The following is a 15,890-nucleotide window of genomic DNA, read 5'->3' as shown; positions in this document are numbered from 1 at the left end:
TATTCCTAAGACAGTTAGAACCAGATCATTGTAATTTTTTCGGTACTTGTTCCAAAATAAATGGAACTGGAACCACGACCCCAAAAAAACACGGGTACCCATCGATTTTGGTTCTCAAGAATCAAAGAAGAAAAAAAGTATTTCAAATCATTATAATTTTTTTTTCCTTTCAAAATATTAACATATTATCTACAAAATTATCAACTTAGTTATAATTTTTTATACTAAAGATATAATTTAATGATTTTTTTTTTCAAAAATAAAAATTTATCTTTGCGAAAAGTAACAAATATTTTGAAGAGGTGGCTCATTTTAAGCTCCAGTCCAAGTTTATATGAAAAATTGAAGTATTTTATATAACATGAAATAATTTTGATATAAAGAATACCTTGAATCATTTATTGTATCATCTACCATATAAAAAGTAAAACGAAAACAAAAGTTTCATCCGTCTATAGTTTGTTTTTTAGTGAAGCCACCTCAATGGGTACCTCACAACATAATGTCTAATTCATTTCCTTCTTTAAATATGAAGTAAAATTTTTAGTGATGCCACCTCAACATCTACATACTTCTTACTTCTCTAAACAACCACTTACTTCTTTAAATATAGAAGAGTCGTGTTGGGTGACACAATGGGGAACAAACACTATGTGAAAAAAGCCCATATTTGACGGTCTTTGCTCGTCAAATATTTTCTTGTAGAATTTTTTTTTTTTTTTGATAGTCCTAGACTATCAAATTATTGGACAGTGAGCTTAAAAAACAACAAACAAAAATCCATAGAGTATGGCCGTCGAATTTGGAGGTTTAAAAAACAATAGCATGGTCCTCTAATTCACCAATCACAATAAATGAAATAATAAAAAAAAATCAGAAAAATAAAAAACAAAAGCAAAATCATAAAATAAACTCCAAATTAAATTAAACAACTCAAAATTCATATTATATATTGAAATTCCATTACTAAACAAGCTCTAATAGAAGCAATTGACACTAACAATCCAGATTTCAAGTATAAGGCTAAAGCCTCAAAAATACCAATTCCAACAACTAAAAGTTAGGCAGTAGAGACAGATGCTAATTGCTTTCTTCCAGTCTTTTCATCAAGTGGTCTACCATTATTGCTTTCTCTTGAAAGACCCCTATCAGCACACCAATCGGCCCAAAGTCAGATAGAAAAATAGACATAGTTGTGCCAAAAGTATTTCATACATGTATAGTGAACTCAATATAAGATGGCATGTTGAGTTCCTTAGAAGCCATTAAAGGATCTATTTAACTTCACCTGAGGCAGATTCCATGTCGGCATTTTTTGCGATGTCTTCAGCCACAAATGAAGCCACGACACTAAGGAGAGGAATATTGAATATCTTGGATATAATGTTGACGATTGATATGGAAACACCTGCTGAAGCCAACTCCACAGGACCTCTTGAACACAAACAACATTGTAACTTCTCCACAACAATGAAGTGGAAGGAGAAAAATTCAAATGCACTTTGACTTTAGTCGAGTAACCTCAGACATATATTCCGAAACTGATCTCCTTTGGGTTAGTTTCCACCATCCATGGTGCCCTGTTTACAGAAAATTTAGTATATCCAGGTGAAAAAAGAAAAGAACTAGAGTAAGAAAAACAATAAATGGGATCAAATATTTACTTGTTCATTGCAAAATTGATTGTTCCTTGTGATGCTCGTTGGAGAAGGACTTCTTTGGCATCAATTGCAATTCCTTCAGTCTGTATGGAAAATGTGAAAAGGGATTACCAAACCCACTAATGGTTGATAGCTAAATTCCAACTATTGTTGAATGTCAACGAATCTATACATCATGATTTGATATTTTATTCTTCTGTGCCCACTTGATAAGTGGCACGGATCTGTTACAAGATCAATTTGGATTGGCTCTGGTAATTTGGTATTTTCAGCTCCATTAACAGCCACTTAATTAAGTTTTACATCGTCTCAATCCTTTCAACAGTAAATACATACCTCTTCTGGAAACCAAACCCCAGGTTGTGTGCTTCCCTCAAGAACTGCCAGTGCAAACGCAGCTGTTGCAGTTCCACTGATCTGAAAGATAGGCATTAAGTGTAACTATATTGTACAGTGAAAAGCTAGTAGTTCCATTTATCTGAAAAAAGTGGAATGATAAGCAAAGCAAGCATGGAGGATGGGAGAAAATATTGTGGAGTCAATAACATGTCAAGTGAGATGAGGAAAATTCGAACGTCAAATGTCGTAAAAACAACTGGAAAGCTAAGACTTACACATAAAGTCTTTTATGACTAAATATACCAACAGTATGGCGTCCACTTGAGCACTCTAAATCCACTTGTAAAAAGAGAAAAAAAAAGAATAAATAACCTTATATTGTTCTAGCATTCCAGGTTGTATTAATTATTAACATGTGTATATTTGTGCACAGTTCCTTTCTTCCTCTCCATCTCATGAAACCAAATAAGCTTTTCATAGACACAAACACTAATCCAGAAGAAAGAATTTTGTGGGGTTGATCCCATTTGTATATATTTTTTTATAAGTAAAATTTTATTGATGAAAGTTAGAATGAACAGTGGGCAGTTGAGATGACCACCTTTACAAATACTACAGACTAAGAGATACAAACCACTTTCCACCTAAATACAAATTCCTCAAAGAAAACATATTTAAACTCCAGGTAAAGTATGCACCAAAAAAGGAAAAAGAAAAAGAAAAAGAAAACACCTTTAAAATCCAAGGGGGGTTCCCCTGCTCTATAAATCCCATTTGTAGTTCATTAGGAGCAATGGAAGGATAGGATCAAAAGGATCTTTGAAGGAAGGAGTAGCCGGTTCCTGAATTTATCATTTAGGTGACAATTTTTTATGGTGTAAGATCCTTAAGCAAATGGGACCTTGTAGTTGGGGAGGATAAAGAGTTGAGTGGTTGTTAAGTGTTTAGCTTGTTGCTTTACTTTCTCTGTTTCTTTTCTGCTTTTCATGTAGGTCTCCTTGACCTAACAACATTTGTGATGTTTTGTTCTCCAATTTCAGCGAGCCCTCCTGCATAGAACCACATTAATTATGCCCTAATGCTCTATGTCAAGGACAGAAGAAACATAAAACCATCCAAAATTTTCATTTTAGAGAGGTAAGTGTTTTTTGCCAATTTTAATAGCATCTATTTGATGTAGTTTCCATCTATATATGCACAAAACTTGCATGCCAAGAGAAAAACTCACAAGGAAACAAAGTATATGCTGCATCATCCACAACTAAATAATCTCGTCTATTGGGGTGGTCTTGCCATCATCAACAAAAAAGACATGTACTTGGCACTATGACAACAGAGTTGATGTGGCTACTACATAATGTCACCAAACATGTTCATGGAAACAAATGCATCACTGATTTTCAGTGAGGATGCCCTCATTGAAAATCATCCTCAGTGATAAATGTCTGCACAAGATAATTTTTGGTGATGCTGGTGAGGAGATACCCTCGCAAAAAATTAGCCATTGAAAGGTCTCCATGTATATCTCATAAGCATGTGTCATCTTAATGTGTAATTTGGTGTCATCTTCATGGATCTCATATATGTGCACAATAGAAGGAAATGCAATCAAATTTATACTTACACGCGGGACATTCCTCACAATACATGTCATAACTCCACCGACAGAGTCCCCTTTCACTCGGACATCATCAATGGCAGCAATCATTTTCTCAGCATAGTCTGGATCCGGGCGATATTACTTTCTATCTGGTAAAAATTTGTATAGGGGAAGAACATTTCAGTAACTTGCAATATTGGCCACACTAGCAAAGACCCTAGAAATAAAAAGTGGGGGAGAATTATTATTATTTTTTTTTTTTTTGAGGTTTAAATGAAAGCAATGAACTTTGATAATAGGTCCCCACGCTCCCTTTAACCATCTCCTTATAAATTAGTTGTGTGTTTACATTAAACTAGTAGGTGGCATCTGCAAACGCACATGTATTATAAGAATCTTGCCACCAAAGCCAACTAATTCCATTTTCTTATAGGAATCTTTTTCTTGGATATTTTCATTCTTGCAAGCATTGGTCAGAGAGGGGCTGAATACATGAAGGAAAAAAGACTTCAATTATCCAGATGGAGTATTATAAGTAGAATTGGATCAAGGCTCCATCCTTGCCACAAGTCTACTCTCCCTTTTAGAAGGGAATTTTTGAAACTATATCACTATAAATAGAGTGAGGAACCTAGAGGAATATGTTTATTTAGGCATAAAAAGAAAATTTAATAACACCATGGCAATATGCACACAACAAAATTATCTTACAAATTCTCTAACATATACACAAGTACAAGATTACTGCACAAATTACAGATCCACATACGCAAGAGACAAATTGCAATTCAGAATACATTTTAATTCTATATACTTGACCTGAACAAGAATAGTGCAATGTAAGCAAAACAGTCATTAATGTATTTATATGATTAAAATCAATAAAATTTTATTTTGAGTTCTATTTGAAGCCAATAAAACATAAAACCAAGAAAATAGATACATCAAATGCATGTTATCACAAGGATCTTTGATGCAGAGCTTGAGAATGGAAAAGCATATAAATATGCATAAAAAAAAGATATATATCAGACATGCCTGTGATTTGCAACGGCATATTAATGTTTCAGCTGTGATAAATAATGTAGAAAACAAATCTATGTAATTTGGGTCTTGTGAAATTGCTTCAGTACTGAAATAAGATAAGGAATACAAAACACACTAATGAATTATGGAAGCCTCCTTTTAGAAGCTTTGAGCAGCAAGTTATTCTATGAATATAAGCAAAAATGAACATAATCAGTCTGAACAAATGAACATTGTTGTCATGGGCATTTTATATATCAACTCTTTCTCCTAGTACTTCTCTTTTCAATAAGTAATGTTGCATACTTGGTTCTTAAAAAAATGAAAGAAAAAATCCAATGTCAAATTACAGGTAAGAGAATGGGGAAAGCTTTGGTCTATGAAACAAAGATTAAATATTGCAGAAATGGCTATAGTAGATTTATCTTCAAGTCACAGAAAAGGAATGGGGTATGTAGTCCAAAATAAAATTCACATGTGATAATATAGGAATTACAAGACGGTTCCACGAATCTTCCATGGGAATGTAATAAGCAAAAAACCTGCATACATTAAATATGACAAATCCTACATCAAGTAATGACTAGAGTGGGAAAAAAATTAGCTAGAAGAAAGTGTTTTCTGTTTGTTAATCCAACAAATATTGGACACAAAGATAAGTGTAGAAGTCACAAAGTATATTATGAAAGACTAGAATAGAGAAAACAGGAAAAACACTAAATGAAGGTCAAGAATAGAATCTGCTTTACGAATGGAAGGCTCTTCGTAATACATTTATATGTGTGTATTCCCATTTTGTGCTTCTCCAAAGCATCATGTCAGACACCTTGTATCCTTGTCAAGCACCAAGAAATGTGCTCGTGCCCTTATTACATTGACTATATACAAGCTCAATCTAAAGATACATTCCAATGTTGCTATCAGACTATTACGTCAACCATGACTAAACTATATATTATATGATATATTCCATGGACGGATATTAAGATTTAACAAATCCTTGTGTCATTTACCTATGGAACCAACAATAGTGCAAATATAAGTAAGACTAGAAAAAATACATTAGTAACACAATAATAATACTCACCTTTTACAAGACATATAGTCCTCAACTGCTTTGTACTGTTCAGAATCATAACCAACTGGACGATACGTCATTTTAAACCTTGCTACAAAGTATAATGATGGCACAATGAATATGAAGGCTTTCTTACTAATTGAAGTACTAATGAGACAAGACTTGAGAAAGATAGAAGAGCTTTTAATACGTGAAACAAGAAAGAGATTCCATTGATAATTCAAACCACTGAATTATAAGGACTCAATCAACGAACATAAAATAATTGGATATATGCCTGATATATAACCTTCACATCTATATCGGATCCAATTAAGATTCTACAATTGCTGTCCAACACTTCATGTCTAGTGTGACCAAGAGGAAACCAATGTTACTCGGACCATAGATATACACTTCAATGAAATCATTAAAAAGTTCATAAAATATATATGGCATAATTTATCCATAGTTGGAATCATCCAATTGGGTAAATTTTTGAGCTACAAGATCTCATAGCTAAGAGAAATCAAATTGTAGATCTTGACTATTTTGTATGCAAACCATATATATTTCACTGGTATGTCATGGAAACCTTTGGTAGTAACTCTTCCATCTTCATTGAACAAACACAACATCAAGTCAATAATTGAAAGAGAGTTGTTCCCAAGGTCAGGGAAACATAAATGAAACCTAAAACCAACGAAAAAAAATCAAAAACCAACAAGGTCTTATCAAATTTAAACAATTTTCTTGGTGCATCGCAAATGGTCACAAAACTGTAAACCCAATTGAATTAACCTAAACCCTACATCAACCAACATCACTAAATAATTCCTTGAATTTCTACATACAAGAGCATCACAAACAACCAATAACATTGCAGAAGGACATTTATTCGTTAATCCAAACCATAAACCCTAATACAACAACCAACAGTAAAATAAACCCTAAACCTTATGCATCAGCCAAATGAACGGCAAACACTAAAACCTAATCCATCAAGTAACAATAAGATAAACCAAAATCCCAATTCTCAATTTTCTTAAAGAAAGTGCATATACACGGTTATACCAAATGCATAAATATTGTCAAAAAACTATAAAGAGTTTTATATTCAAAATTTAGGCAAAATAAATTGGATCTATTCGATCTGAAATTTAGAAAAAAAAATCCAATCAAATTAACAAAATATAACATATTCTGCAACACAGAAAATAAGAGATTAATGTTTAATTACCAGCTTTTTCCGATTTTGGCTCGTTTCTAGATTGTTGTTGCTGTTGCTTCTGATTTTGTTGGTTGTTGGTGTCACCCACACTATCTTTATTCTGCTTCTCTAAATTGATTTACAGATCAAGAATCCTCTGGGAACAAGCAATCGATCTCTGGGATTCAAAATTAGGGGCCATCGCGTCCATCTTTTCTTCCAAACTGGCCTCCCCTACATCTTGCTTTGCATTTTACTCCAGCTTTTCTTCTTCCTTTGAATCACAAGGAGATTGCATCTCACCATTTCCACATCTAGAGCCATAGACTTAGAATCTGACACAGAATTGATCACCCCACTTCTCTCTGGAGATGATTTCAAAGAAGGGAGGGCCTGTAGAGAGACAACCCTCTTGATGACTCTTCCAGGAAAAAAAATACAAATCTCTTATGAGATTGTTGCTGTTGTGATCATATTGTGCATCAAATGCTTGTCATCTTTACTAGGCACAAAAGCGATTATCATCCAAAGAAAGTACCAATCTTAAGAGATTGGATTTCTCTTAAGTAAATTAAACAGAACTGACATGATTATCATCCAAAGTACCACATGTGTGCTTTCGCCACTAAATTGATCCATAGTGTTAGAATGAAATATAATAGGAATCTTAATTTCTCTATTTATAGTATAAATTGAAAGATTCGGTAGATCAAAAAGCAATAAAACAGAAACTGAAATCATGAAATTATGTACATATCTAGGGATGCCCAATTTAATCTAGTAGTTCTGACTCAACCATAATGGTGAAATATCTGTTGTTTTAAATTTCCCTATCACTTGTTGTGCAACTTTTTATTCTAGTCGTTCTCTTGATCCTACTTCAACTCCCTTTGGTTTAGTGTTGAACTAGTTAGTTATCATGTAAATGACATTTGCACATAAGAGCAATTAACGACAGTTTCTATCGAAGCAAACATAGTTTTAACAATAAAAAATACACCGTCTAGAATATAGCTTCTTACCTCATCTTTGGGAATATTCTTCTTCTCATAACCCCATTTCCTTGCCAATTTCAGGGTTGTTTCTACTAGGGGTGCTTGGCAAAATTGAAACCAAACCAAACATGACCGGTTCTACAAATTTGGATTCGAATCAATCCAATTATCCTATAGAACCGAACCAATCCAAACCAACCTTGGTTCGGATCGGTTCTCGGTTCTCTTACTTTCAAAATAGAAAGGCAAATATTTTTTCTTTCAAAAGAGGAACCATTTGGATTAGATCATAAATAATACCTATTTTTATATTGAAAATGATTTTATGATTAAATTTTGACTGAAATCTGTATAAATTAAAAATTAGAGAAAACTCAATGAGACTAAAAAAAAATTACAATTTTAAAATTGGTATTTTGAATGGATTAATGAGAAAGCTAATTCATAAATAGTAGATTAATGAATCCAAGTCTATGTTTGTATAGTATATTTCATCTAGTAAACACGGCATAAATGTTCTTATAAAAAAACAAGGAATCAAACTCTTTGAAAAAGTTTTTCCGTAAATGGGTTGATCCATTTAAGAGTTGAGAGAGATTTGTGTACATTTTTTTATGAGTTTTTGTTAGAAAAAAATAGAGGAAATGAAGTTGAAGACTTTGATGAGTTACCTCTTCATAAAATGCTAACACAATTGAGAGAGAGAGAGAGAGAAATAAATAATAATAATATATATATATATATATATATATATATATATATATATATATATATATATATATATATATATATATATAAAATAGATATTTTGGATTAGTTTGGTTCTCGGATTGGTTCGGTTCTATTAAACAAGTTCCCACTGGATCTTTTTCAATTCGTAATAATTCTTTGGCAACTTTTTCCCAGTAGGAAATGAATATTTTTACAATTTGAGTGACATATCAAATGATTTATTACTCCATCCATTAAGACATTTCAGATGTAACAACTTTACAATGAAAAATATTTTTGAAAATTTAGTGCAACCCAGATATAACTCAATCTCGACAGCTTTCAACATTTCATAAAACTTGCTTCCATCCTCATTTGGCTCATCTGGATCGTTGTCATTCGACTCATTAACCTCTTCACAATAAGAGTTTGGGATTTTAAATGCATCTTGTAACATTCCTTTCATATCATCACCCTTTTTGGACTCGTCAATTCTAAATTCATCTTCGAATGTCTCACCATGACGTGTCTAATGTATATATATATATCTTATCTACCCCATTCCATAATAAGTCACCATACACATTTTCTCTATTATTTACCAACACGTTGAGACATTTGACGCAAGGGCATTAGATCGCATTATCGAACTTTGAACGAGAAAATGCAAAATTCAAGAACTTATTAACTCCTACTTCATACTTAGGGGTATCTCTAGGTAACTGAATCCAACTTTTATCTATCGGTATATCCACTTCACGTCAATGTCATATTTAAACCAAAAGCACATGGTCACATACAACTAACACTAGGGAAACAACTAGTCAACTATTGACAAAATATTTGATCAAAGAACAAAAATTTGTTGAATTACTATAAATATTTTAATAATGTATTAAGTATATTTTTAATGGGTGAGTGTTCAAATACTTTTATTGAGCTTTTTGTTAATCCAATATCTATCTATTCAACAAGATGGACACGTTTTTCAAGCCCAACCCAAACATTCTAAAGGAATGTGAGGGACTCCCATAAAACAAGCTTGAAAATGGGATCATGCTCCTACTCTCACGTAGTAGCTCATCATGGGGCCATACTTACATGTGGAAATCAAACAATCCCTTCTATCATCAAAGACATTATCTCTCTAAGTCACCATATAGATTTATCGTTTACCATGTCATACGTCTTTAGAATCATGGGAAATTGCATACCACTCTGTAGACCTAATAAAAATTCTCCATCCAAATCGTCGGGGCACGAAAAGGTCTAACGGATATCGAAAAGCAATGGCAAGATCCTCGAATATAGAACATTGATCCTCATGAAGGATCTTTTGGTAAATTTCATCGATTTCGTCGTATGTATCTCACAAGAAAATTCATAACATCATCTTCCACCAAATTATGAGTTGAATATTGTCCATATGTATTATCTTGTTGGCTGCCCGAGTTATCTTGATTCTACTAATAAGGTGGAAAGGTGAATCTATATACTTACAAAGTCTTTTATTTTGTTCATGTTGAATTTGTGGTATCCCTCATTTGTTACTAGCAACACATTGGGATTCATCCGCAAATTTACAAATTTAGTTCAAAAAGGATCTCAATGATAACACTTTGGTGTACTCTTCATATTTAAATTCGGGTTCATGTTCCCAACTCAATTCACAACCACCACAACAACATAAAACTTATCACTTATTTTTATTTGGTCTCATGAGAGAAGTGCAATTTTTGTACTGATTTATGTTGAATGCATACTAATGCAACCGAATTCGTGGACACTAGTTTGAACCACGAATCGGTGGTTTATACAATCAAGCGAACCACGGACCCACATAATTTTGGTTGGATTCGACAAACCCAACAATTTAGTTCAGTGAACCAAACCACCAATTTATTATATTTTTTTCATTATTCATATTTAAAATTTTTATTTTAATTTAAAATTTTTTAAAATTATAATTGTACTTATAATTGTATACCTGAATTATATATATGCACAAGAGCGAAGTAAGAGATGAATGATCTTTACCAGCCCCCACAAATTGGATCCATTCTAGAGTGGTGAATCACAAAACCCAAATTCGAACCAAGCAAGAACCAAGAAACAAATAACATAGCCCTAAACTAGGGCTGTCAATGGATCTGATTGGGGTTAATTTGGTACCGATCAAATAAGGATCGAATTGGACTGATCCGATAAGTATCTGATTGACTTTTTATCAAAATCCAATACTATGATCCAAATTCAATCCATTAATAATCAGGTCAGATTTGATTTTATGTACAAAATCTAAATAAACTTCATACATCTCAATAAATATATGATATAATTTATATACTTTGTAATATAATTTACATTGGTCTACAAGTTGGAAAGGTGAATCTACTATTTCGAGAATGGCAATGAACTATCAAATTCAAGTAAATAGATTTATCATAAACGAAAATAATAAAAAAACAACGGCACATTGCATTTCAGGAAAGTAAACAAAAAATTGAACCATAAACTCACCTGAAATTTGATTTCGTCCAAAAAGTGATTGAGATCAAAGCTGAAGTACAACCAATAAAATCTTTAAAAACCTGCCTTTCGGTGCTGAAGCTCAAGTGAGTTGATCCCCTCTCGATATTAAAAACCTAGAAAATGAAATCTAGGGTTTAGGATTCGATTGCTACACCGTAATCAAAAGTACCACTTTCTTTGATTATAATCTTATCTATAAAAATGAGAAGTTAGGATTCTGGTTTGAAACTGAAACAAAAATTAAATTAAAATTATAGAAATAGAGATTTTGCTTTGAAATTGAACTAATATTTGAATCAACACTATAGAAATTTGGTTTATACAATGAGAGAAACCGAGAACTCAACCTCATAGATCAAAAGAAATAATTAAAAAAAATCACTAAGTGAGACTAAGAGTTCACACCCTATAATAGAAAAATCTAGGATTTAGGGATCGATTGGAGAAACAAATCAATGAAATATGCAGGAAAATATACATTTTCTATCAAAGGAAATCTATTTCTCAAAATTTAAGGAGGTCGAGATCAGATCGGATCTGTTTAAATTGAACCCTCACACATTTGAGAGATCAAGAGAGAAAGATCGATAGAAAGAGAAAGAGATCGATAGAAAGAGAGAGATCGACAGAGAGAGACCTTAATTTGAAGAACTATTTCAAATGAGACCTTAAGTTTAAGTATGAGATGAGAGAGAGACAAAGAGACTTCGTTTTTGAGCTTGAGATGAGAGACAGAGAGATCAACGAAATTGAGTTTGAGATGAGAGAGAGAGATGGTTTTCAAGTTTTAGACGAGAGACAGAGAGAGTGAGTCAGTGAGAGAGTGAGATCAGAGTCAGTTCACGCATCTAAATGACTCTATAGCGACGGTCAAAATCTGACCGTCACTATAAGTCGTTGCTATGTCTTTTTTCCAATAGTGACTTCCCAGAAGAATACATATATAACCCAAGCTCACTCCACTTCAGAAAAGGTCCCTTTTGATTTTACATCTAAACTTAATACGATCACTTTCTAATTCAAACCACTTGCCGAATGGACCTAATAGAAACTAAGGAAAAAAGGGTCAACATAAAGTGCTTTCACTTAGAAACTTTGGATTTAAAAAAAGGAAGATAACTAAGAAGATTTTAGAAAATAGTTGTGATAATCTGACTCCCCCATGTGGCATACTCAAAATACTCACCTAACGCTAGGTGTGCCAGAACCATAGACTTTATGCCTCGGGATACACGACCGCACATCCCCATAAATTTGTCCAATTGTGTATCCCGATGAAAGAAAATCTATAGTTCTGGCACACCCCACGTCAGGTGAGTATCTTTAGTATGCCACGTGAGGGTGTCAAATTATCATTACACATTAGAAAAACCTCAAACCTTTTAGATGCTTATAAATGTGCATCCATGCAAGATCAGACGGAATTTCCATCTACAAAACAAGAAAGAAAAAAAGAACTATACGAAAATGCATTAGTGCCTGTAAGATATGGAAGAAACAAATAGATCATACAAGCAAATGAATGAAACAGTGATAAAATAAAGATAACATGTATTGACCTTTTAATTGTAGTTGGCCATCTTGGTGAAGAAGAAATTGTGATAGGTGAACCGTGATGAACAAGAAAGCATAGATTTTAAAAGCATGGCGATGTGAAGCAATTCAATCAAGATTGAATTCACAGGATGGAGGGTATAGATTTCTTTATATATCGAAACTTTGCTGAAGAAATCCATGGCATTGTATATCGAAAAGGATTCGTGGTGTTGCATTTCAACTAAAAGGTATAAAATGAACATTTAAATAAGCCAAACGTTGGTTAGGGACCATTAAATCTGGACAAACATTGTGCTTTTTGTTGCAATATTTGGTTTCAAGTAACAAAAATATAAATGCAGATCATTTACACTTTAGTAGAGACGAGGAAAATAGAAAAATAGAACATCAAAATTGATTTGAAAGATCAGAAGGATCAAAGTATCAAGAAGATACATAAATCTCAGACATCTAGTAAAATTTGTCTGATTTTCTCAAATGATAATGATCCATACCCAAAAACCCATGACATGAGTCACCTTCTTTTGAATGACATCAATTTCCACCTCCTTGCAATTTCGACCTCTGTGTAAGTACATCATAATTGGTTACCTGCACATGAAAGTACTTCAGCACCTTTAAACCCTTTTTTTTTTTATTCTTCAGCAAGCATTTATAACTATAAAACCAAAATAAGCCTAATATCCTATCTTATACTAAATTTAAGGTGTCTTCGTGGCCTTTTTGATGCCCAGTGGAGATAATGATCTCACCCCCCAAGTGTGTAATATACTCCTTTGGGCTCTGTAAGCCCATAAATTTTAGTCTTCCACTCAATGGAAATAAAACAGAGAGTTTCCTTTAGTCCTCCTCAGTTTGATTATATTTTAAACATTTAATTTGATTTTGTTATCCAAAACAAATACTTTAATCCAACAGCTAATAAAACAGTTGAGGGTTTAACAAAACATTTGAAAAAGGAGTCTTCTGGGGTGGGTTCAAAGCGTAAAGATGACATCTATTTGTTGGATGCCATGTAACCAATGAGATTAAACACAAAGAACTGAATACTTGTGTGGAAAGACATCAAACAAAATAAACAATTTCGTTCTTCTTTGATTTTACTGGAAAAGGAACTCTTTTTCAATAAATAAGTAAAAAAGATTTTTTTATGTAAGAAATAGTGGATGTATCTAACAAAGTTGAAAGTTTTTTACAGAAATTTACTCTCGAAATTCGAAACCTCAAGTTTCAAACACACTGTTCCATCCCTACTTACTTGACTAGACCTTTATTATGATGATACATGTGTGGTTTTACTACGTTTGAATTTCTACTTATGATGAAGAACAAAAGAGTAGGGACTTACAAAGAGGGGTAGTAGGCGTGACTTGACACTTTGGTCTTCCCATTCCAACCCTTCAAACCATTCAATATTATCTCCTGAAAACTCCCTCAGTTTAGTAGCGCTTTGCAGGCCCAAAAGACGCTTTTCCAAGTTAGGACAATCGTACACATGTAGTAATTCCAAGGAAGGCCAAAGTATATTGGGCCGATAGAAACCCAAGAGCTTCGGTAATCCACGTAGCTTGAAAGTCTTTAATCGAGGGAACTGTATCGTCTCATCTTGCTCTCTTTCTACCACTGTTTCTTCTATCATTATTTCCTGATGATCCTCTTCTACCATTACTTCATCTTCCTCATCCTCGTCCTCCTCTGATTTTATTATTTTCTTCATTTGCCTGCAGTTACTAATCTCAAGATTCTCTAATCTCTGAAGTCTTTGAACCATGGTTCGTGTAAAAAGATATCGTAAACTTGCACAAAGTATCACTGTCAGGGAATTTAGCTCCTGGAAGCTTACAAGGGGAATGACTCTCTTCCATATTGTTGTCAGACTGTCTAAGTTAATCAATTTCATCTCTCTTAAACGAGGGATAGCAACATGCCCTTCCTCAATCCCTACTGTGTGAAATACTTCCTTCAACTTATCACATCTAATTAATTCCAACACTTCTAGATTTTGCAGCTTCAACAACAATTCACACGGAAAAAGTTTAACTATTTTATTGCATAAAGTTACTTTTAAGGTTTTTAATTTGCCAAGGAATCTATTTGGAAGTGATCCACGATGGATCACCTCAAACCCATTCAGTCCCTACAGTTCCAATTCCTCCAAATCATTAAATGTAATTTGTGGAGAATCTTCCACCACACAAGTAATATATTCTATTTCATTGCAGCTTTCTATTTTAAGAACCTTCAGGTTGTCAAATCCTCCTTCACCAAGTTTTACAATACTCTTGAGGCTTTGGCAGTCGAACAAATAAAGTAACTCTGTTTTTCTCAACAATACCTTCACCCAGTTTGCAAGTGGATCTGATATAGCATTAAGTTCCATACTCCTCTGGTAATCAATACGATTAAGTTTCATACTCCGCCACCGGGAAACAAGTGGAGCTACAGTTATAATAAATTTTTTCAAGTCTTCACCAAATATGGAGATCTCTTGGGACAAACATTTGACATTGTTTACTACATTCAAGTGTAGGGTAGTCAACAATTTCAAAGATCCCACCTCTGGTAATCTACCATTGCTTTCATCTAACATTTCCCTATCCTCCAAAGAACCGTAAATCCCCATGTATAACTCTTCTAAGCAAGACAAGTTCGATAACACAGTTTTTGGAATAATTTTAAGACAGGGTATGTTTGAAAAGCTTAAAAACCTTAGATTGGTCAATCCCCCTATTCCTTCTGGAAAGCTTTGTATATTAGTTCCACTTAAATTAAGATATTCGAGTTTCTTCAATTCTCCAACTAGAGATACATCGCTCAGTGGATTACCCTGTAGACAAAGTGCTCGAAGGTTCACAAGGCATGAGAGTGATGGTGGTAGAGAAAAAAGTAAATTTCGACTTAGATCAAGGGCTACAAGGGATGTCAATCTTTCAAAAAAGCAATCTGGGATTTTGGTAAGATAGGGATTCGATGATAATGATAAGGACAAGAGTTGTGGACATTCTGGTTGATCTGGGAGCTCACTGATTTTATTACCTATTAGTGATAATCTTTTGCATGTTCTTAAATTTTTCATATCAGGCCACCGTTTCAATCCCAAGCCTGCTTTTACAATAAAACTGTTACTTTCCTCATGTGCAATTGATATGACTGCATCACGAACAATGTCGTGCATCTTTAAGCATCCAACTCGCCATGTACT

At 33.5% G+C, this 15,890-nt stretch overlaps 2 protein-coding genes across 10 annotated transcripts; both read right to left on the bottom strand.

The window, feature by feature from the left end:
* Positions 1–903: 903 nt before the first annotated feature.
* On the bottom strand, positions 904–8,509 carry LOC147386922 (uncharacterized). 9 transcript variants are annotated; one of them, XR_015172218.1, is made up of 8 exons: positions 6,924–8,121; positions 5,714–5,795; positions 5,102–5,168; positions 3,625–3,749; positions 1,998–2,078; positions 1,665–1,744; positions 1,289–1,580; positions 904–1,145 (listed from the first exon to the last, which is right to left on the bottom strand). XR_015172218.1 is itself a non-coding variant. In XM_086424016.1 (8 exons), the coding sequence occupies exons 5-8, from the start codon at positions 2,772–2,774 to the stop codon at positions 1,523–1,525; spliced, it is 261 nt and encodes an 86-aa protein (XP_086280142.1). In that variant the 5' UTR covers positions 2,775–3,049; positions 3,625–3,749; positions 5,102–5,168; positions 5,714–5,795; positions 6,924–8,509; the 3' UTR covers positions 904–1,522. The 9 variants fall into 9 exon arrangements, 8 of the variants coding, with proteins under 8 accessions (XP_086280142.1, XP_086280144.1, XP_086280137.1 ...); XM_086424016.1 differs by adding an exon at positions 2,733–3,049 and having other exon boundaries at positions 904–1,580; positions 6,924–8,509; XM_086424018.1 differs by lacking the exon at positions 5,102–5,168 and adding an exon at positions 2,733–3,049 and having other exon boundaries at positions 904–1,580; positions 6,924–8,509.
* A 2,580-nt stretch (positions 8,510–11,089) lies between these two features.
* On the bottom strand, positions 11,090–15,888 carry LOC147386921 (disease resistance protein At4g27190-like). Its single transcript, XM_086423935.1, has 3 exons — positions 14,037–15,888; positions 12,511–13,279; positions 11,090–11,244 (listed from the first exon to the last, which is right to left on the bottom strand). The coding sequence occupies exon 1, from the start codon at positions 15,861–15,863 to the stop codon at positions 14,826–14,828; it is 1,038 nt and encodes a 345-aa protein (XP_086280061.1). The 5' UTR covers positions 15,864–15,888; the 3' UTR covers positions 11,090–11,244; positions 12,511–13,279; positions 14,037–14,825.
* Between the last annotated feature and the right edge of the window lie 2 nt (positions 15,889–15,890).

Source organism: Akebia trifoliata, chromosome 14 (assembly GCF_017979445.1).
Source record: "Akebia trifoliata isolate Shusen 1 chromosome 14, ASM1797944v1, whole genome shotgun sequence".
NCBI lineage: Eukaryota > Viridiplantae > Streptophyta > Magnoliopsida > Ranunculales > Lardizabalaceae > Akebia > Akebia trifoliata.
Note: the sequence above shows the minus strand (reverse complement) of the source record. Positions and strands in the feature narration are given on the sequence as shown.

Coding starts and splice junctions, on each gene's coding strand:
- LOC147386921 (XM_086423935.1), bottom strand. CDS start 15,863: ATGCACGACATTGTTCGTGATGCAGTCATATCAATTGCACATGAGGAA.
- LOC147386922 (XM_086424011.1), bottom strand. CDS start 3,708: ATGATTGCTGCCATTGATGATGTCCGAGTGAAAGGGGACTCTGTCGGT. Junction 2,079..3,624: donor TTGTGAGGAATGTCCCGCGT/GTAAGTATAAAT, acceptor CCTATCTTTCAG/ATCAGTGGAACTGCAACAGC. Junction 1,745..1,997: donor GGGTTTGGTTTCCAGAAGAG/GTATGTATTTAC, acceptor TTTTCCATACAG/ACTGAAGGAATTGCAATTGA.